Source organism: Trachemys scripta, chromosome 2, assembly GCF_013100865.1.
Source record: "Trachemys scripta elegans isolate TJP31775 chromosome 2, CAS_Tse_1.0, whole genome shotgun sequence".
Taxonomy (NCBI): Eukaryota; Metazoa; Chordata; order Testudines; family Emydidae; genus Trachemys; species Trachemys scripta.
Window position 1 is genome coordinate 168,306,190 of NC_048299.1, and position 22,715 is coordinate 168,328,904.

At 42.3% G+C, this 22,715-nt stretch overlaps 1 protein-coding gene across 1 annotated transcript in view; it reads left to right on the forward strand.

Annotated features, from left to right (window-relative positions):
• The window catches only part of FARS2 (phenylalanyl-tRNA synthetase 2, mitochondrial), a 114,229-nt gene that overhangs the window by 75,855 nt on the left and 15,659 nt on the right, over window positions 1–22,715 (forward strand). The window contains exon 4 of the mRNA XM_034762257.1: window positions 12,712–13,347. Within this exon, the coding sequence (XP_034618148.1) occupies window positions 12,712–13,347 (636 nt within the window). The remainder of the gene's footprint in view (window positions 1–12,711; window positions 13,348–22,715) is intronic.

Consider the following 22,715-nt stretch of genomic DNA (forward strand, 5'->3'; position numbering starts at 1 on the left):
TGTGGGATAGCTCCCGGAGGCCAATAACGTTGAATTCCGTCCACACTACCCCAATTCCGACCCGCTAAGGCCAATTTTATCGCTAATCCCCTCGTCGGAGGTGGAGTAAAGAAACCGGTTTAAAGGCCCCTTAAGTCAAAAGAAAGGGCTTCGTCGTGTGAACATGTCCAGGCTTAATTCGATTTAACGCTGCTAAAGTCAACCTAAACTCGTTGTGTAGACCAGGCCTAAGTGTGTTCATGAAGTACAGCCTATTTCAAAAGTCTTTGTTGTATAACAAATTTGATGTTTGTGGTAGGACTGCAGGCCTGTTTTGGAGTTTAACAAGATGTCTGTGTTGTAAACACAGGGTTTAGTTTGAAAAAGTATTCAAACCGCCAATATTACGGCACTATAAACCACTTCCATGGTGTCCTATTGTAACCAGTGGGGAAAAAATGCAGACATGGTCATGGCTAAACCACTGATAGTTGCTGCTGTATGCCTGCACAGTTTTCAAAACTAAAATGCAGGGCTTTGCTAAATTGTTAAGCAGACTGGTAAATGTCCAATTTTAGCAACCTAGCATATGTTATAATTTTTATTTTAGCATATGCTGTGTTAGTGGAACTCCCCTCCCCACACATACTGTACACAAAAACTGTCAGATCACAAGATGGTGGCAGTCCAACTTTTCTAATATTTTTCATAGCACTTCAGAATTTTTCATTAATTAAATATTCTTGGACAGGAGGCAGGATAAAAGAGCTTTAAAGATTTTTGGTTTAAAACTTTTCATGTACTCAGAGCTTATATACTTACTAGCTCATCTGTATTTCTGTAGCCCAGGGGTCGGCAACCTTTCAGAAGTGGTGTGCCGAGTCTTCATTTATTCACTCTGATTTAAGGTTTCGTGTGCCAGTAATACATTGTAATGTTTTTAGAAGTTCTCTTTCTATAAGTCTATAATATATAACTAAACTATTGTTGTATGTAAAGTAAATAAGGTTTTAAAAATCTTTAAAAAGCATAATTTAAAATTAAATTAAAATGCAGAGCCCCCCCGGACCGGTGGCCAGGACCCGGGCAATGTGAGTGCCACTGAAAATCAGCTCACGTGCCATCTTTGGCACGCGTGCCATCGGTTGCCTACCCCTGCTGTAGCCACAAGCTGTAAGACAGGTCATACAGGCTGTAAGGTCAAAGGGAGCTGTAAGGGACTGGGGAATTGATGATCTGACCAAGTGGTCACAGCTGGGCTGGTGTCCACAAACCATGGATGGCCGCAAGGCGCTAGTCAGCGAGCAGGGATAAGAATTATTGTTAGAGCTGGGATTGATAAACAAGAGTCACAATCAGGCTGGGTGTGATGGGGTGGACTAGGCCCTGAGGCCCCCTGCTCGAGGCCTTATGGTCCCGCCACACCCCGCCCCAGAACAGGGCAGTAGAGAGGTCCTCCAAGCTGCCTAGAGTGGCTGTGTGGGAACCAGCCAATCAGGGCCCAGCAGGTCAGTATAAGAAGAATTGCAGGGCCAATGGGAGTTCAGTTCCTTGCTAGAGCAAGCTAGCTGAGGGAGCTGAAGGACCTCGGACGAGGTAGTGTTGCCAGAAACCAGGGAGAGCAAGAAAGAGCTCTGAGCTAGTTGTGGGTACTCCATCAGGACAAAGCTCTGAGGTAAGGGTGAAGACGGCGCAGGGAATTAGAGCAGCAGTGTGACTTAGATAAAGGGACACAGGGACAGCTGCTATCTACAGGGTCCCTGGGCTGGGACCTGGAATAGTGGGCGGGCCTGGGTCCCCCCTAAGCTCCCATTAGCAACAGTGGGGTAGTGGCCTGGACATTGGGGCACCCCAAGAGGGGGGAACTGAACTGCAGCAGCCCCACTCGAGAGTTGTGTCTGGAAAGGCCCTAAGTGGGAGAAAACATTGCTTCCAAGGAAAGAGCCCTGGGGCACTGCTCTATTCTGGAGCAGGGACAAACTGAGAGAAATATTACAGAAGGCAGACTGTGCATGACTTGGCTGGAGGGCTGTTGGCGAAGGCCCACCACAAACAGGTAGAGAGAGAGAGAGAGTACAGGCACACCCACTCGGCCAGGGGGCGCTTGCGAGAGGTGAATGCAACTCCATTACACTGGGGTTGGAGACTGGAGATCAGAGGTAGTACCAGCCTGAAATCAGGAGGCAAGAGTTAGTGTCAGAGTCAGCCTGGGGTCGGAAACTGAAGATCAGAAAACAAGGTATGGTCTGGAGTTGCAGTAGGCCAGAAGTCTGTTTGATTGCCCAGATTACTTCTGGGGCACCCTCCAGGGTTAAATAGTGTGCATGGGCCAATCAGAGAGCCGCAGGGTGCTGTCACTCTGGACCCTTTGGGTGGTACTTCCTGCGGTGCCTAATTTCCACAGTTGTCCTTGGATGTGGCTCTGCTTGGCCTCCTAGTGGCAATGTGGGAGTGTCAGCTGTCCCAGGCTTTGCAGACCTGTGTTCTAGTCTCACAGGTCCTTATAGCAGCTGAAGATGCTCACTGCTTTTAGATATTTAATGGGTAGGTAGCAAGTGGTCCTGAGACCTAGCACATTTTATTCACTAGTATGTGCTATGCTTCTAAACAGGAGTGTTGTCTGTTCTCCTTAGTATCAATGGTGTGGAAGGCAGAGACCATACTGGCACGCACAGTTTCCACACACTTTTATTTAATTTTGGACTGCCAATTTCCCAACCTATTCTTCCTGCCGCCTCCTTTTTTAAGTGTCCTGCCTATCTGGGCACCCAACATAGTGAGAAGGAGTGAGTCTCTCTTTTTTTTCTTTCTTTTATAGTATCAAGTTTTTCTAACATGGGTTCAGAGGAGTAGAGGCACGCATAGGTTGACCATGTTTGTTGATTAGAAATACAGGAATACCGCATGAAAAATAAGGGACAAGGCTTTAGGGACACTTTAGGGAAACATAATTCCTCTCTAGTATACAACGCAATAATCATAATTCAATGTTTAAAATGGTCAAGGGATGTCCCTTAAAATAAGTGGTCACCTTAAAGGGACAAATCAATTAAATAAGGGTTGGTCACTTAAAATAAAGGATGGGGGTCACCTTAGGTGACATGGTTAATACAGCTGCATCTGTATTATGCTGTCTCAAACCTTGCTGTACTAATGTGTGGGAACCTTGGTTGTGACATGAAAACACGTGTTTCTACAGTGTGACAATATGATCCAATCAGCCCACCAAATTGTTCATTGGACATACTCCAAAATCCCTGCTGTGGTATTATATTCTGCCTGCCTATATTCTCCTAGTAGTTGTGTTCCTGTTTGTGGTGTACTGCTGCTGTGTTCTGTTAAAAGCCTAACATTTTGCAGTATGGGGATGGTAGTTTTCAATGATGGATGGAGGGTGACTCCTTCATATGCAAGTCTAGATTGTGTCTTGTGTGGTATGGGTATGCAAGGGAAGGGGAGGGGATGCAATGAGCATCTTCCCCTTGATTTTTAAAAGATGGGCCAGGTACAGTCTCGATGTTTGTGTTCTTAGGTCTTGATCCAGAGCCCACTGAAGTCAACAGGACTCTGTCCATTGACTTCAGTGGGTTTTCGATCAGGTCCCTGGTGTGCAAGGACCCAAGGGTTCTAGCCTCAACAGCAGTACTAGAAACCTCAACATGGGGGGCAGGATGTGAGAACCGGCCCATGGCCTTGACCTCCCTCCTTCCACATCAGCCAGAAGAGCTGGTCTAGCAACAGCTTTTTTTCACCTACAAGACTGTTATTGTTTTGATTGCCATGTTTGTTAGTTGACAAGCAGTCTTTTGCTGTCCCTAAAGCATTGTCCCTTATTTTCCATGTGGTTTCCCTTATTTACATCTAACAAACGTGGTCAACCTATGCGTGCCCCTACTCCTCAGAACCCATGTTAGAAAAGCTTGATATTATTAAAAAAAAAAAAAAGAGAGAGAGAGAGAGAGACTCACTCCTTCTCACTATGTTGGGTGCCCAGATATTTAAGGACACTTGAAAAAGGAGGTGGCAATGGGAATGGAGGTATTGTCAATTTAGTGCAGTATGCATAGAAATTAGCTCTGAACTGCTGTTGAATTCTGAGCTCTGTGGATACGTAGCTAGAAAAAGAAAGCTAGATATTTAAATTATATTTTTCCTGAACTCTATGTAGAATGCTACTAGAAATAACAGTCTATTGATTACAATTGAAAACAATTACGGTAATTAGAGCGTCTTTAACATTAGATATTTGTTAGTGCTAAGATAAGGAGATTTCTTATTTTCCAGTCATGCCGCCCATCTTTGTGGACATTTCATTTGGGTTTTTGTTCATAGACATTGAATGATTTAACACTTCCCCCCCACTCCTTTTTTCCAAACGTCACTTAGCTACAAAATGAAATTCAGTGAAACCAGAAATCTGCACACTTTTATTTGGCTAAATTAGTTTTATAAGTAGTGGAGACAAACTGGGGACCAATACCATTTTTCTGCGGTATCCACCATCCTACTAGCTGAGAGCTAATGGAAGAAATCTAACTGTGTTTGTGCATGCGCGTGTGTGTGTGGTGTGAGAGAGAGAGAGAATAACTGCTTTTAAAGCCAGCTATGTACTTGTCCAGTGATCACCCTAAAAAACTTTCAAATTGTGTAATATAGTGTCATAGGTCCTCATCCTGCAACTTGTTGCTTGCAGAGGTCTGTCTTGGTGTTGTAAATTGCAAGATCGGGTTTTTAGATAATTAAATAACTTTCTTTACCTCAGTGTTCACAATAATCTAGGAATTATTGCCTATAGTAAGTATAAGGAAATTTAGGTAATTTTGCATATACCTAGGTAATTTTTTCTACTTATCTAATGCAAAAACAATATGTTCTTCTTCAAGTGATAGTCCCTATGTGTATTCCACTGTGGGTGCGCATGTGCTCCATGCATCTGAGACTGGAACAATTTTGCTTGTGCTGTCCATTGGTCCACACCTCTGCCTTTCTCCTCCTCATGCTCCGAGCCAAGGGCATAAGGATAGTGCAGATCAATTGCCTTTCCAGTTCTTTTCTGCCAGGCTTGATCTCAGACAGAATCCTTCAGTGTTCTCAGCATTTGTTACCTTCTACAGTATTTTACCTGTAAGTAATTGTAAGTAGTCTTTATTAGTTCGTTTTAGTTAAAGTACACTACCCCTGAGGATATCACCATTATCCTGGATCCAGAGTCTCTCATCTTCTCAAACCCAAGCCTCAGGAGAGACCCTGACAACACTGGTCCAGGACTACACAAAGGAGAGAGTCACTCTCTGGTTCCTTCAACCAGCCGTGGCATCACATGATCCATGATGCTGACGGCTCCACCTAGGGAGTTGAAACCTATCTTTTTTTCCTCTGGTGAATCGGACATTAGCAAGAGAGCATCATCACTTCTGCCAAGGCAAGAGGTTAGCTCAGGTAGAGGATCCAGAGTCTCTTGGGCTCCCTCCTGATCTTCTAAGAGATACTCCTGGGGGAATTCTGCACCAAAAAAATTAAAAATTCTGCACCAAAAATTTTAAAATTCTGTGCACAGTATTTTAAAATTCTGCATATTTTATTTGTCAAAATGACAATATAATTAGGGCTGTCAAGCGATTACAAAAATTAATCGCACGATTAATTGCATTGTTAAACAATAATAGAATACAATTTATTTAAATATTTTTGGATGTTTTCTACATTTTCAAGAATATTGATTTCAATTATAACACAGAATACAAAGTATACAGTGCTCACTTTATATTTTTTTTTATTACAAGTATATACACTGTAAAAAAACAAAAGAAATAGTATTTTTCAGTTCACCTAATACAAGTACTCTAGGGCAATCTCTTTATCATGAAAGTTGAACTTACAAATGTACAATTATGTAAAAAAAAACCTGCATTCAGATGCGCGAAAGATTCGTATGACCCTTCATGCTTCAACCACCATTCCAGGGGACATGCATCCATGCTGATGCCGGGTTCTGCTCGATAACAATCCGAAGCTGTGCAGACCAACGCATGTTGATTTTCATTATCTGAGTCAGATGACACCAGCAGAAGGTTGATTTTCTTTTTTGGTGGTTCAGGTTTTGTAGTTTCCGCATCAGATTTTTGCTCTTTTAAGACTGAAAGCATGTGCCACACCTCGTCCCTCTCAGATTTTGGAAGGTACTTCAGATTCTTAAACCTTGGGTTGAGTGCTATAACTATTTTTAGAAATCTCACATTGGTACCTTCTTTGCATTTTGTGAAATCTGCAGTGAAAGTGTTCTTAAAATGAACAACATGTGCTGGGTCATGTGAGCATCTGAGACTGCTATAACATGAAATATATGGCAGAATGCAGGTAAAACAGAGCAGGGGATATGCAATTCCCTCTGCCCCCCACCGCCCAGGAGTTCAGTTACAAATTTAATTAATGCATTATTTTTTTAATGAGCATTATCAGCATGAAAGCATGTCTTCTGGAATAGTGGTTGAAGCATTAAGGGGCATATGAATGTTTAACATATCTGGCACTTAAGTATCTTGCAATGCCGGCTGCAAAAGTGCCATGCAAATGCCTGTTCTCACTTTCTGGTGACATTATAAATAAGAAGAGGGCAGCATTAACTCCTGTAAATGTAAACAAACTTGTTTGTCTTAGCGAGTGGCTGAACAAGAAGTAGGATTGAGTGGACTTGTAGGCTCTGAAGTTTTACATTGTTTTGTTTTTGTGTGCAGTTATGTAACAAAAAAAATCTACATTTGTAAGTTGCACTTTCACGACAAAGAGATTGTATTACAATACTTGTATGAGGTATACTGAAATACTTTCTTTTATCATTTTTACAGTGCAAATATTTGTAATAAAAATAATATACACTTTGATTTCAATTACAACACAGAATATAATATATATGAAAATGTAGAAAAACATCTAAAATATTTAATAAATTTCAATTGGTATACTATTGTTTGACAGTGCAATTAAAATTGCGATTAACTGTGATTTTTTTTGAGTTAATTGCTTGAGTTAACTGCGATTAATCGATAGGCCTAGTGATAATATTATATACCCTGTCAAACTCAGAGTTGTTTGTGAACACCAAACTTTTTCATCTTCTTGGTTACTGATATGCCTACAGTTGCTTCAGCAGATAAATTACTGGAGATAATTCCGGAACAAGCCTGAAGAAACGATAAAGAATATGGAAATATTGAGATTTACATAAATTCTATATTGTCTTCTGCAGAGCTGGTTTTGGGGTTGTGTAACCCAGGCCCCTCTTGATTTTAGGAACCTATCCTATAAACAACAATCATAGCTTTTATTTAGTTATTTTTAAAGTTGGTTTCTAGTCCTTTTTCCCTGGAACGGTAGACTTGAAAGTGTAAAGCAGTTGCTAAGACTGAAAGATTTTTCATAAAGATCATGGTTTACTTATTAATTCCCACTACAGCAACAGTCTCACAGGACTGGTCTTAGTGCTTATAAAATCTGTGGCCCTGTATTCACTACATCTTAAGGGAACACAGACCAATTAATGGTTTTGGTGCCACCTGGGGTGCTTCTAATGGAGTCAGTGTCAACACAAACTCTCTTCCAGCTACCTTCCTGCTGTTGAGCCAGCTCCTCTACTGATCAGCCAGGGTAGCCTCTGGCCACAAGAGTCAGCTTGATCTAGTGTTCAGAGTTTTAGACTTGAATACTGTCTTTGACACAGACTCCCTTTGTGCCCGTACCCAAGTCTCTTAACCTTAATATCTTTGTGTCCCTCTTCTTACAATGGAGACGGCGGTGCTTACTTACCTCACAGGAGTCTTGTGATAATGTTTGTAAAGCACTACTAATGGTATATAAGTGCTAACATTTCCATGAATGAGCACAGAAACTTAGGGTATGTCTACACTACGAAATTAGGTCAATGTAATAGAAGTTGATTTTTTAGAAATCGATTTGATACAGTCGATTGTGTGTCCCCACTAAGCGCATTAAGTCGGCGGAGTGCGTCCACAGTACCGAGGCTAGTGTCGACTTTGAGAGCGTTGCACTGTGGTAGCTATCCCACAGTCTCCGCTGCCCATTGGAATTCTGGGTTGAGCTCCCAATGCCTGATGGGGCAAAAACATTGTCGTGGGTGGTTCTGGGTACATGTCATCAGGCCCCCACTTCCTCCCGCCTTCCCTCCCTCCATGAAAGCAATGGCAAAAAATTGTTTCTCGCCTTTTTTCCTGGGTTACCCATGCAGATGACATACCACGGCAAGCATGGAGCCTGCTCAGCTCACTGTCACCGTATGTCTCCTGGGTACAGCTGACAGATGTGGTACTGCATTGCTACACAGCAGCAGCTCCTTGCCTTTGCAAGTTAGCAAATACGGTTAGCAGCCATATTGCACCGTCTGCTGCTGTCTCCTGGTTGCTCCTGGCCGGCCTCGGTGAGGTCAGTTGGGGGTGCCTGGGCAGACATGAGTGCTCATGGCCGGTGTCGGTGAGGTCAGTCGGGGGCACCTGGACATAAATGGGAGTTACTCTAGGTCATTCTCTTCTTTAAGTTTCGTCTAATGAAGATTCAGTCCTGCCTGGAATATCATGCGAGCTGGAGGCTTTTGCCTCAGGCTGCTCTCCAGCCGGCAGCACTGCGCGGTTGCGCCTACCCCTTCCTCCCATGGCTCATGAAGCCTGGATAGTAGTAAGGAGCAGTTCAACTATAGGCTGAGCAAGTGCAGAATGGTGGTAGAATGTGCCTTTGGACATTTAAAATCTCACTGGCACTGTTTGCTGACTAGGCTGTTTGCGATTAGAAGAGCACAGCAAGGCGCGCTGCGCATCACAGAGGCTTTGAAAACCAGTTTAATGACTGGCCAGGCTTCGGTGTGACAGTTGTGTTTCTTCTTGATGCAAACCCGCCCCCTTTGTTGATTTTAATTCCCTGTAAGCCATGTCGTCAGTTGCCCCTCCCTCCGTGAGAGCAACTGCAGACAATCGTTTCGCGCCTTTTTTCCACGGAGATGCCATACCACAGCAAGCATGGAGCCCGCTCAGATCACCATGGCAGTTATGAGCACTGTGAACACCACACGCATTATCCTGCAGTATATGCAGCACCAGAAACTTCAAAAGCAGGCGAGGCGGCAACGGCAGTGCGGTGATGAGAGTGATGAGGACATGGACACAGACTTATCTCAAAGCACGGGTCCCAGCAGTTTGGACATCATGGTGGTAATGGGGCAGGTTCATGCCGTGGAACACCGATTCTGGGCCCGGGAAACAAGCACAGATAGGTGGGACCACATAGTGTTGCAGGTCTGGGATGATTCCCAGTGGCTGAGAAACTTTCGCATGTGTAAAGACACTTTCATGGAACTTTGTGGCTTGCTTTCCCCTGCCCTGAATCGCAAGAATACCAAGATGAGAGCAGCCCTCACAGTTCACAAGCGAGTGGCAGTAGCCCTCTGGAAGCTTGCAACGCCAGACAGCTACTGGTCAGTCGGGAATCAATTTGGAGTGGGCAAATCTACTGTGGGGGCTGCTGTGATCACTGAGCTGCTGCTATCAAGGGTAGTGATTCTGGGAAATGTGCAGATCATAGTGGATGGCTTTGCTGCAATGGGATTCCCTAACTGTGGGGGGGCAATAGATGGAATGCATATCTCTATCTTGGGACTGGACCACCAAGGCAGCCAGTACATAAACCGCAAGGGGTACTTTTCAATGGTGCTGCAAGCACTGGTGGGTCACAAGGGACGTTTCACCAACATCAACGTGAGATGGCCGGGAAAGGTACATGACGCTCGCATCTTCAGGAACTCTGGTCTGTTTAAACAGTTGGCGAAAGGGACTTACTTTCCAGACCAGAAAATAACCGTTGGGGATGTTGAAATGCCTATAGTTATCCTTGGGGACCCAGCCTACCCCTTAATGCCGTGGCTCATGAAGCCATACACAGGCACCCTGGACAGTAGTCAGGACCTGTTCAACTATAGGCTAAGCAAGTGCAGAATGGTGGTACAATGTGGATTTGGACATTTAAAAGCGTGCTGGCGCAGTTTACTGACTTGGTTAGACCTCAGCAAAACCAATATTCCCTTCATTATTACTGCTTGCTGGGTGCTCCACAATATCTGTGAGTAAGGGGGTAACATTTATGGCAGGGTGTGAGGCTGAGGCAAATCACCTGGCCGCTGATTACGTGCAGCCTGACACCAGGGTGGTTAGCAGAGCACAGCAGGGCACACTGCGCATCAGAGAAGCTCTGAAAACCAGTTTCATGACTGGCCAGGCTACGGTGTGAAAGTTCTGTTTGTTTCTCCTTGATGAAAACCCACCCCCTTGGTTCACTCTACTTCCCTGTAAGCCAACCGTTCTCCCGTCCCCGCTTTGATCTCCGCTTGCAGAGGCAATAAAGTCATTGTTGTTTCAAATTCATGTATTCTTTATTAATTCGTCACACAAATGGGGGGGATAACTGCCAAGGTAGCCCCGGGAGGGGTGGGAGAGAAGAGAATCACCGGGTGGGTGATGGAGGAGAGGAGGAGGGAAGGACAAAGCCACACTGCACTTCAAAACTTATTTATTTAATGCCAGCTTTCTGTTGCTTGGGCAGTCCTCTGGGATGGAGTGGTTGGGTGGCCGGAGCCCCCACCACCACGTTCTTGGACGTCTGGGCACAGTCTTTTGGTGTCTTTAACCTTCATAACATGTGGGAATGGTTTCAAACAGCAGCGCCCTCATTTCACATACCAAGCACCCGTTGGGTTGGCCATTTAAAATGGGTTGGCCATTTAAAAGGAGGGGCTGTAGTGTTTGGGTTAACGTGCAGCACAAACCCAACTAAACCACCACCCCCGGTTCTCTGGGATGATCGTTTCACCCCTCCCCCCACCGCATGGCTAACAGGCTTTGGGAGTACATCCAGGAGAGCTTCATTGAGATGTCCCTGGAGGATTTCCGCCCCATCCCCATACACGTTATCAGATTTTTCCAGTAGCTGTACTGGCCACGAATGCATCCCAAGTCTTCAGGGCAAATTAATCATTAAATACGCTTGCTTTTAAACCGTGTATTATATTTACAAAGGTAGACTCACCAGAGGTTCTTCTCTGTCTTCTGGTCTGGGAGCCTGCCTTCGGTGGGTTGGGAGGGTACTAGATCCAGGGTGAAAAACAGAACCTGGCTGTCGGGGAAAATCTTCAACCTCTTCCTCCTCATTATCTTCCTCATCCCCAAAATCCGCATCCCTGTTGCGTGAGAATCCATTGACGGAGTCCACGCACATGGCTGGGATAGTTGTAGGGGCACCCCCTTGAATGGCATGCAGCTCATCATAGAAGCGTCATGTCTGGGGCTCTGACCCGGAGCAGCCGTTTGCCTCTCTGGTTCTTTGATAGGCTTGCCTGAGCTCCTTAAGTTTCATGCAGCACTGCTGCAGGTCCCTGTTATAGCCTCATGCCCTTGGAGATTTTTTCAAATGTTTTGGCATTTCGTCGGGGAGGAGTACAGAAATCGATTTTAAGAGCCCTTTAAGTCTACAAAAATGGTTTCGTCGTGTGGATGGGTGCAGGGTTAAATCGATCTAACGCTGCTAAATTCGACCTAAACTCATAGTGTAGACCAGGGCTTAATCTCTAGAGGCATTACAGCCCTCAGAATCCTTGTTTGTTCAGGAATTATCTCTTTAAACACTTCAACGTACAGCAGTTATGTCTGAACCCAGCACAATAAGGCTCTGCTATTGCAACCAGAGAAACCGAGGGATAGCCAATGATACTGCTTTTATTTAGATTTAGTCATTTATATTTGACACCACCACCAAACCCCCCATCCCCAGCAAAATCTTCCATTTCACTGACCTTCTCCAAAATCATAAGGCCTACCCTCTGCATAGTGGTATAATCGGCATGGACAAAAGTCATTTGCATTAGAGTGGGTCTGGAAACTTGTTTTGCAGGTTTTCCCAAAAATGCTAAGACCAGTTCTGTCCATGTGGAATTTGTATAGAGAACCTTAGATAGTGTTCCATTATGAATTTAATATGTTGGTTGTCTGACCTTACACAGTTGCATAATTGTTTGAAAGATCAGACTGCCTTTTTTTGTTTTCTGTTAAATAGAAAAAATATCTACAAAAGTATAGTTTGTAATGCATATGTTACGTTTGTATGCTATGCTGTGAAATGACCTAGGTTTCATCTCTAGACTCCTTATAGGGGACAACATTTTGTTATAAACAATGCAAAATATTACATTTGCTTCTTGTTTGTTGTGCTGCTGCTGTTTAATCCTGTAGTTTGTTTTGAGAATGTACAACAATATGTTAGCACATGGAATATTATTATAAATGAATATCTGATTGACAAACATATTAAAATTTACCACAATTTCTCCTGTATAATATGTTGAGTTATTGGGGTGGGGGTGGGGGTTAAATTGAATATAAAGAATATTAAATAAAAGGCCTATACTGCTTTTATTTAAGGTACTGTAAAGACTACCGTCATCTTTAATGGGGACAGAATCAGGCTCCAAATCATTAATACAAGGGCAGGGTTGGTGGTTGGAGAAGATAATCTAGCTGGAATTGGGTCATAAGATTTTTCTGTAAAGTAGTGGACTAAAAACTGGACTTCTGTCTTATTTAACAAATTGATGTTTGGCTTTTCATTATCATTAGACTATTTTCAATTCCTACCGCAAGTCTTGACTATTATTATTATTTTTTTTTTTGCCTTTTTTTCTAGAGCCTCGGAGGTATTGTGATGGCTGCATCTTGGAATTTCATGAGAGTAGTTCATTATTCCAAAACTGTTTTGTCACAGGGAGTCCAGATAGGAGGAATCACCAGTGATTTGGGGCATGCCTTGTCCAGGACTATAACTTCAAGTTTTGTTGCCAAAACACCCACATCAAATACAGTGGAACTGCTTGGTAAAGCATACCCTCGAGATGACTACAGCAATGTCACAGAAAAAATTCTCTCCAAGGTGGGAAAGAACTTGCACAACCAACGATACCACCCTTTGTGGCTGATCAAAGAGCGAATAAAGGATCATTTTTACAAGCAGTATATAGGACGCTTTGGGACCCCACTCTTTTCTGTTTATGATGATCTGTCCCCGGTGGTTACAGTGGAGCAGAACTTTGACAGATTGCTTATCCCACAAGACCACCCCAGCAGGAGGAAAGGGGAAAACTACTACATGAATCACATTCACATGCTAAGAGCACATACGTCGGCTCACCAGTGGGACTTGATGCACTCAGGGCTGGATGCCTTTCTAGTTGTGGGAGATGTCTACCGCCGCGATACGATTGATAGCAGCCACTACCCAATCTTTCACCAGATGGAAGGAGTGCGGCTCTTCTCCAATCATGAGGTAGGAACTATTCACAATGCTTAGCATGACTCTAACAAGCAAGGAGTTTCACTCCATTTGGCTAGTATCACTTTATTTGTACTGTAACTGCAGCCTGTCAAGGAATTTCCCCTTTCCAAAGGGTTATTGTTTCTAGCCCTCATAGACTGCAAAATGATGGGCCTTACAACCATGCCATGATGACATATGGAAAAGCTATATTAGGCAATTTGTAGAGATTTCTAAAGTGTATTATTTATAATATTTTCCTCCAAGGCTGTTCAGTTTTCCTTTGTGTGCCAAAGGAATCTTATTTTGGCAAAGGAATCTTGTTTTACTGGTGAAGAGGTTAAAAAATCAACCCAATGTCGACAAATATTTTAAAGAACATTTCTAAATATAGTTGTTTCTGTAAAATATGTGGCATACACATGCCAGCTTGGTGTGATATAAAGATTTTATCAAAACTGTCTTGGAATAACTCGCAACTAGAATTTTAGTTTAATTTTTTTAAAAACAAAAAATGGTCTTTTTAAAAGAAAAATCATGAAAATCTTTTTTCTTAACCTTCTGTTTTAGTTTATGGTTTTCAATGTCAGGGTTTGGAGTTTTTTTTTTTCGTATTTCCAATTTTGATTAGTCAGCCCAGTCACATGGTAGAGTTTTTCAGAACTGAAACAATTAGATAAAAAGTTTTGATTTTGAAATAAATAATTCCTTTTTCAAACATTCAGATTTTTTTTAAATAGAAAAATTCAATAAAAAATCCACATGAAATTTTGAAAAATGGAAAAAAAAAATCCTATTTGAAAACTAGCAAAATGAAATGGTCTTTGGAAATAAAAAATAAATAAATAAAGGAGAGCAACTAGCTTTACTTACGACCTGCATAACTCAGTTCATCCATGTCAAACCCATGTTGAGAACATCTTTTTACCATCCGCTTTGTTTCATTCACACGCTCAATATGTCAGTAATTTAGGGCAGTAATTGTTACAGCTAAAATTGAAATGCATTTTCTGTTCTAACCATCACCTTTTCTGAGTTGCTTCTAACTTTCTCAGAAAAATTCCTTTTGTACTGTAATTTTCTATTCATAGTCTCGTCCCAAAGCCATATTAAGGATGGCTCTGTACAGCTGACACTGATACAAGCTTGTGATGCTTATACAGTAAGCTCAGCAGGGCGCAGAAATGCCAGTCAGCAAGCCTTTAGCAAATGTCTGAGATTCCTGAGTTTATATATTTCACTGGCAAAGCTTATACACACTGTGCATACTTAAGTGCCATTGATAAGTAATATATTGATATGAGATTCTTAAAAGGGATTCCAATATGTGAAACGGTTTGCTTGTTGGAATAGAATAGTGATTGGGTTGCTTAGCTGAGGAGGTAATATGAATGAATATAAGATGTGTGCATATAAGGTGGGGACACACATATAAAAAGTATATATTTGCATTAGGGAAGTGCCACTTGCAGTTGCACAGTCAAGGTTGGGTTGGGTTGAATTGAGCTTAACATTTAAAGAATTGATTAACCACTTAGGGCATGTCTACACAACAAAATTAAGTCATTCTACCTTACATTGACATACAGCCACTGCAGTAATTACATCGCTCGTGCAGGTCTACACTTGTGTCCGTGGTGCACGTCCTCATCAGGAGCACTTGTGCCAATTGTACTGTTTGTGTGGGGCATTGTGGGATGGCTTCTGAAAGCCAGTATCAATTGATGTAAGCAACGCAGTGTGTACACAACACAATGTCTACGCCTCTCATAGAGTTGCAGTTGTTAAGTTGACATAGTGGAGCAGTTCTGTCAACAGGAGCAAAATTTTAGTTTAGACACTTACATAGTTAAGTCGACATAAGCTGCCTTGCATCAATCGAACTCTGTAGTGTAGACCAGGCCTTAGTTATGTATGAAAAACACATTTACTCTTTGAGTACAGAATGAATTTTCTGAGAATTTGAGTAAATTGGTTAATTAATTTATGGACTAAAATTAATTTAAGAATGGTTCCTTTAAGAAATGTGGCACCCATTTTGAGATTGGTTTTCTCCTGAATGAGCTTAATAATGGAATTAAAATTCACAAATATCTTGTACAGAGTTACATTTGAAGACCTTTTTTAGTATTAATTAACTTTTCCCCATTGTTTTTCATAACTGGAAGTTGCTCCTTTAGCAGGCACCGATAAATATTGTTTTACTATAGAGAATTCCACATAGAACTGTAGCTGTGTGTTTTTCCTGTATCACGTAGACAGGTATGGAGCATCTCACTGCTCCCAAGAGATGAACAATAAGCATAGGGTTTTCAATTGATAGTTTTATATCATGGGAAGTCTTAGAAGTATGACTGAAAGTTTCAGGGTCAGACAAGATCCTAGATCCCATGATTACAGACATTGAAATGAGGATCCAAAATTTGACCACATTTGGACACTCCTATGAGATACGGAAAAAGGCATCTCTTCCTCCACAGTCTCTCCAACAAGTGTCAGAGCCATTTTAAATTTTGTTTTTAAGTCAGGAAGGGTGAGAAAGAAAAGCCCCATACCATTTCCCATTCACCTCATTGCAGCCTTTAATAAGAATGTTACTTTCTCCCTGTTTTCTCTTTTCTTCACCATTTTTCTCAGGAGAACGATTGGGCTGTTATCACAGAATGTTAACATCCAGTTCATTATATGATTTATAATGATGTGCTAAACAACTTGTTTGGAAAAAGAAGAACAGGAGTACTTGTGGCACCTTAGAGACTAACAAATTTATTAGAGCATAAGCTTTCGTGGACTACAGCCCACTTCTTCGGATGCATATAGAATGGAACATATATTGAGGAGATATATATACACACATACAGAGAGCATAAACAGGTGGGAGTTGTCGTATCAACTCTGAGAGGCCAATTAATTAAGAGAAAAAAAAACTTTTGAAGTGATAATCAAGCTAGCCCAGTACAGACAGTTTGATAATAAGTGTGAGAATACTTACAAGGGGAGATAGAGTCAATGTTTGTAATGGCTCAGCCATTCCCAGTCCTTATTCAAACCGGAGTTGATTGTGTCTAGTTTGCATATCAATTCTAGCTCAGCAGTCTCTCGTTGGAGTCTGTTTTTGAAGTTTTTTCTGTTGTAATATAGCCACCCGCAGGTCTGTCACTGAATGACCAGACAGGTTAAAGTGTTCTCCCACTGGTTTTTGAGTATTTTGATTCCTGATGTCAGATTTGTGTCCATTAATTCTTTTGCGTAGAGACTGTCCGGTTTGGCCAATGTACATGGCAGAGGGGCATTGCTGGCACATGATGGCATATATCACATTGGTAGATGTGCAGGTGAACGAGCCCCTGATGGTATGGCTGATGTGATTAGGTCCTATGATGATGTCACTTGAATAGATATGTGGACAGAGTTGGCATCGGGGTTTGTTACAAGGATAGATTCCTGGGTTAGTGGTTTTGTTCAGTGATGTGTGGTTGCTGGTGAGTATTTGCTTTAGGTTGGGGGGTTATCTGTAAGCGAGGACAGGTCTGTCTCCCAAGATCTGTGAGAGTAAAGGATCATCTTTCAGGATAGGTTGTAGATCTCTGATGATGCGCTGGAGAGGTTTTAGTTGGGGAGTGAAGGTGACAGCTAGTGGTGTTCTGTTATTTTCTTTGTTGGGCCTGTCTTGTAGGAGGTGACTTCTGGGTACTCGTCTGGCTCTGTCAATCTGTTTTTTCACTTCAGCAGGTGGGTATTGTAATTTTAAGAATGCTTGATAGAGATCTTGTAGGTGCTTGTCTCTATCCGAGGGATTGCAGCAAATGCGGTTATATCTTAGAGCTTGGCTGTAGACAGTGGATCTTGTGGTGTGTCCTGGATGGAAGCTGGAGGCATGTAGGTAAGTGTAGCGGTCAGTAGGTTTCCGGTATAGGGTGGTATTGATGTGACCATTGCTTATTAGCACAGTAGTGTCCAGGAAATGGACCGCTTGTGTGGATTGATCTAGGCTGAGGTTGATGGTGGGATGGAAATTATTGAAATCATGGTGAAATTCCTCAAGGGCTTCTTTTCCATGGGTCCACCTTCAGCTTCATTAGCTCATACGATATGTGTACGCTGCAATTGATGCCAGATGGGGTGTGATTGCAGCATATGTAGACACATGTGAGCTAGCTTTGATCTAGCTAGCTTGAGTACTAATAGCAATGAAGCCACAGCAGCATGGGCTATATAAGCCTGCTCCAGACCCTGGATATGTACTGAATGACTCACCCGCCCTGCTGCAGCTCCTCTGCTGTTGATTAAGGCCAGCTTCGGTATGTATCCTTAAGTTTAGAAGGAAGGTCTCTGATGCAGAGTTGAGTAGATCTGATTTCATGCAGGCAATGATATACATTTAACACACTATGCAGTTCGTTATACTACTTTGCTTTTCAGATTTCCACAGTCATTGTTTGTCCTCCTTCCACCTGGAAGCAGTCAGATAACAGGAAGTGCCAAAGGTCCCATGGCATTTTGAATTTAAAATACACAGCTAATGGTCTCCATCGTTTGTGATATCGAGAGAGTAAACATGTTTGCAAAAAGCTTCAGTTCAGCTTGAATGGGCATTTTGGACAGGATAAGAAAGATTTAATGAACCACCTCTTTTTCACAAACTCATGTCAAACTGTAATCAAGGCGGATTTCGAATAGTACTGCTGTTTGAGTGAAACATTCACATCACTCTTCCCAAATATTTTAGAATAATAATAATGGGGATTAGAGCTGGGAGAACTATTATTAGTTTGAAAAAAAAATTACCTTTTATGTTCATAAATTAACCATTTGATTTTTTTTAATGAATTTGTTCATTATTCAGAATTATTTGACGAATACTTTATTTCACCATACTCTGATGTGTTTGCAGACTATTTGGTTCAGTTATGTCTTTGATTATTTGCTAATCCTTATTCATAGTGTGTGAATGATCACTCAAATCACATGGTATTATGTCTGCTCCCTGGTTGGATGAGTGATTCTTTTATAAATAAGAGCAGAAAAATCTGAGATTTCAAGATCGCCATGCAACCAGCTCCATTGTGAAGCTTTCCAAGACTACTCATTCACAGAAATATTAGAGACTCATTTTCCAAGTACATTCTTGTTCTAAAAATATTTTTTAAATACACCTCTACCCCGATATAACATGACCCGATATAAAACAAATTCGGATATAATGAGGTAAAACAGCGCTCCAGGGGGGCGGGGCTGCGCACTCCGGCGGATCAAAGCAAGTTCAATATAACGCGGTTTCAACTATAATGCGGTAAGATTTTTTGGCTCCCGAGGACCGCGTTATATCAGGGTAGAGGTGTATTCATAGAAATGGACACATAAAACTAATTATGAAACAGTCATGGACACAATCAAAGCATATTTGCAGTTTTTATTCGAACATGTTTATTAATTTTTTTAATATTTGCCTAAAGTATTATATGAATTAATGCTTATGAAGGGAGGTAATAGAAGTGGCAGGAACTAGAATACTGTAAGGCTCTGCTAATGCACCTCAATTCTGAATGTAAAATACGCTCGTTATTCTTATTCTGACTCACGCAGCAGCAAATAATTTTTTTTTTAAGATATAGACAAAATTTGCAGTATGGGCTGCAAAGACAACACAATGCTCATTTTCATTTTTGATCTTTAATACTACAAATTAAAATCCAAGACTATAGAAATGAAATATTGCATATATAATGATATCCTCAATAAAGGTGTAATCAGGCATTCTTTAGTGTGGCATGTTTTGTATTAATACAGTGGATCAGGGGAATGAATATGGCCATTATGTACTGAAGATCTTGTTAAGACAGCAACATGAAAAAGTAAAAAATCAAAACTGGAAATCAGTTTCTTTTGTAACAGAGGGGAGAGAGTGATGGATTTGAGAGTCTAGAAGAGACAGTTTCTGTTCCAAACAGTGTGCAGTCTGCTATGTGAAGGAGGTGTTTGGTGTGTAGTGGGGTTTCATTGGAAGGCATCTCCCAGAGAAGGGGAAAATAAAACTAAAAATACAATTTATTATGGTTTGATCCTTTTCTGAAAAAAGGACCTCAGTGTGTTGTCTACACTCTCAGCACTGCAGTGGCATAAGTGCACCGCTGCAACTGTAGCACTGAGTGAAGACACTGCCTATGCCGTTGGCGTAGGTACTCCACTTCCCTGAGAGCCGGTAGCTATGTCGATGGGAGAAGCCCTCCCACTAACATAGTTCTCTCTACACCAAGAGCTCAGTTGCTATAACATAAGCAGGTAGTATAGACCAGGGCTCAGAGAAGATGTCTCTAATCTGAACAGAGTCTCCGCCTATCATTTTTTATCTGTATATACAAATATATAAAATTTCATGATTTTCCATCTGTCATGTGATTTGCAAAGTCTTTGGATTAGCAACATTAGCATAACTCCATAGTAACTCTAACTCAGGAACCAATCCAGGCAACAAACCTCGATGCCAACTCTGCCCACATATTTACACCAGCGACACCATCACAGGACCTAACCAGATCAGCTACAACATCACCAGTTCATTCACCTGCACATCCACCAATGTAATATATGCCATCATGTGTCAGCAATGCCCCTCTGCTATGTACATTGGCCAAACTGAACAATCCCTATGTAAAAAGATAAATGGACACAAGTCAGATATTAGGAATGGCAATATACAAAAACCTGTAGGAGAACACTTCAACCTCCCTGGACACACAATAGCAGATTTAAAGGTAGCCATCCTGCAGCAAAAAAACTTCAGGACCAGACTTCAAAGAGAAACTGCTGAACTTCAGTTCATTTGCAAATTTGACACCATCAGCTCAGGATTAAACAAAGACTGTGAATGGCTATCCAACTACAGAAGCAGTTTCTCCTCCCTTGGTGTTCACACCTCAACTGCTAGAAAAAGGCCTCATCCTGACTGAGCTAACCTCGTTATCTCTAGACTGATTCTTGCCTGCATATTTATACCTGCCTCTGGAAATTTCCACTACATGCATCTGACGAAGTGGGTATTCACCCACGAAAGCTTATGCTCCAATACATCTGTTAGTCTATAAGGTGCCACAGGACTCTTTGTCGCCTTTTAGCATAACTGCAATAAGACTAGAACTGACCATTTTTAATTCTGATCCCCAAAGATTTATTCATACTTTTCTACATAAAAATGAAAGAGAGATGCACTCCTTGATGTACGGGATCAATGTGTACAATTCCATACATACTGAAATGTTTGATTAAGCCCCCCTTAGATTTCATGTATTTTAGCTACCAGAGGGAGCTAATACAAACTCAGTATCACAAAACATTTCAATTGACAACAAATGCTAATTAAAAATTACATGTCTTAGAGCGTTCAAAATATTTTTTCTCGATTATACCAAGCTTTGTATAATTTTGGTGGGGAATAGAAACGGGGATGTAGTAATTGTTCCTCCAGTTCAATATCCTAGCTCCATCAGTGGTCAAAGTCCCATAAAGCACACTGATGCTAACATCTGAAGGCTATAGATAAGGACATTTGGAGGGAAAAATAGGGATACATCTGTAGTCTCCATTGAAATGTATTGGAGCAGATGGTGAATTTGTTGCTAAGACACAATGGAGAATTTTAAAACTTTGCTAAAAATAGGGATTCTCTCTCCAAATCAGGGACAGTTGGCATCTATGTATTACTCCTAATTGTGCAGTTCTATATAATTGTGGGAGAATTACTTCCTGACCACAGCTGGTGGTTTGTATATCCTCAAGCATGAAAACTGTTATCCCAGGTAATATAACTACAAAGGCTATTCTTATTTATAGAAAAGTCTCTACTTTAGTAGGGTAGGGATAGGATACAGAGGAACCTAGACAAATTAGAGGATTGGGCCAAAAGAAATCTGATGAGGTTCAACAAGAACAAGCGCAGAGTTCTGCACTTAGGACGGAAGAATCCCATGCACTGCTACAGACTAGGGACTGAATGGCTAGGCAGCAGTTCTGCAGAAAAGGACCTAGGGGTTACAGTGGACAAGAAGCTGGATATGAGTCAACAGTGTGCCCTTGTTGCCAAGAAGGCTAACAGCATTTTGGGCTGTATAAGTAGAGTCATTGCCAGCAGATCAAGGGACGTAATCATTCACCTCTATTCGACATTGGTATGGCCTCATCTGGAGTACTGTGTCCAGTTTTGGGCCCCACACTACAAGAAGGATGTGGAAAAATTGGAGAGAGTCCAGCAGAGGGCAACAAAAATGATTAGAGGGGCTGGAACACATTACTTATGAGCAGGGCCAGCGCTTCCACTAGGCGACCCTAGGCGGTTGCCTAGGGCGGCAGGATTTGGGGGGCGGCATTTTGCCGTCTTTGGCGGAAATTCGGCGGCGGGTCCTTCACTCGCTCCGGGAAGTGCCCCGAAGACGCGGAGCAGAAGGACCCCCGCCGCCGAATGCTCAGAGGAGGAGCGCTGCTGCCTAGGGCGGCAAAAACCCTGGCGCTGCTCCTGCTTATGAGGAGAGGTTGAGGGAATTGGGATTGTTTAGTCTGCAGAAGAGAAGAATGAGGGGGGATTTGATAGCAGCTTTCAACTACCTGAAAGGGGGTTCCAAAGAGGATGGATCTAGACTGTTCTCAGTGGTACCAGATGACAGAACAAGGAGTAATGGTCTCAAGTTGCAGTGGGGGAAATTTAGGTTGGATATTAGGAAAAACTTTTTCACTAGGAGGGTGGTGAAGCACTGGAATGGGTTACCTAGGGAGGTGGTGGAATCTCCTTCCTTAGAGGTTTTTAAGGCCCGGCTTGACAAAGCCCTGGCTGGGATGATTTACTTGGGGATTGGTCCTGCTTTGTGCCGGGGATTGGACTAGATGACCTCCTGAGATTCCCTTCCTAGCCTGATATTCTATGATATTAATTATACTGTATATCATATAAAAAGTCATTTCCTTTTATCTGTTTTAAATGTTGTCTCCTAATTTAGCCAAGTGCCCTTTTGTTTTTGTTTTATAGATTGAGATAGATGGGAACATCCAATTAGCCTTCTCTAGGGTTACCATACGTCCGGATTTTCGTGGACATGTCCAGCTTTTTGGTCCTCAAATCCCCGTCTGGGAGGAATTTCCATAAAGCCGAACATGTCCGGGAAAATAGGGAGGCATGGTATGGGGACCCCGAGTGCGAATGGCTGCAGCAAAACTTACAACTCCCGCGATCTGCCAATCTGCCAGGGCACAGAGGTGGCAGGCGGCATCCGAGCGCGCAGCCACCTCCTCCCCGGGCTCCAACTTTCCCGGCTCCCGCCGCTCTCCACCGTGGCGGGGGCCGAAGCAACTTCCCCAGCGCAGCAGCAGTTGGAGCCCGGGGGGCAGGAGGG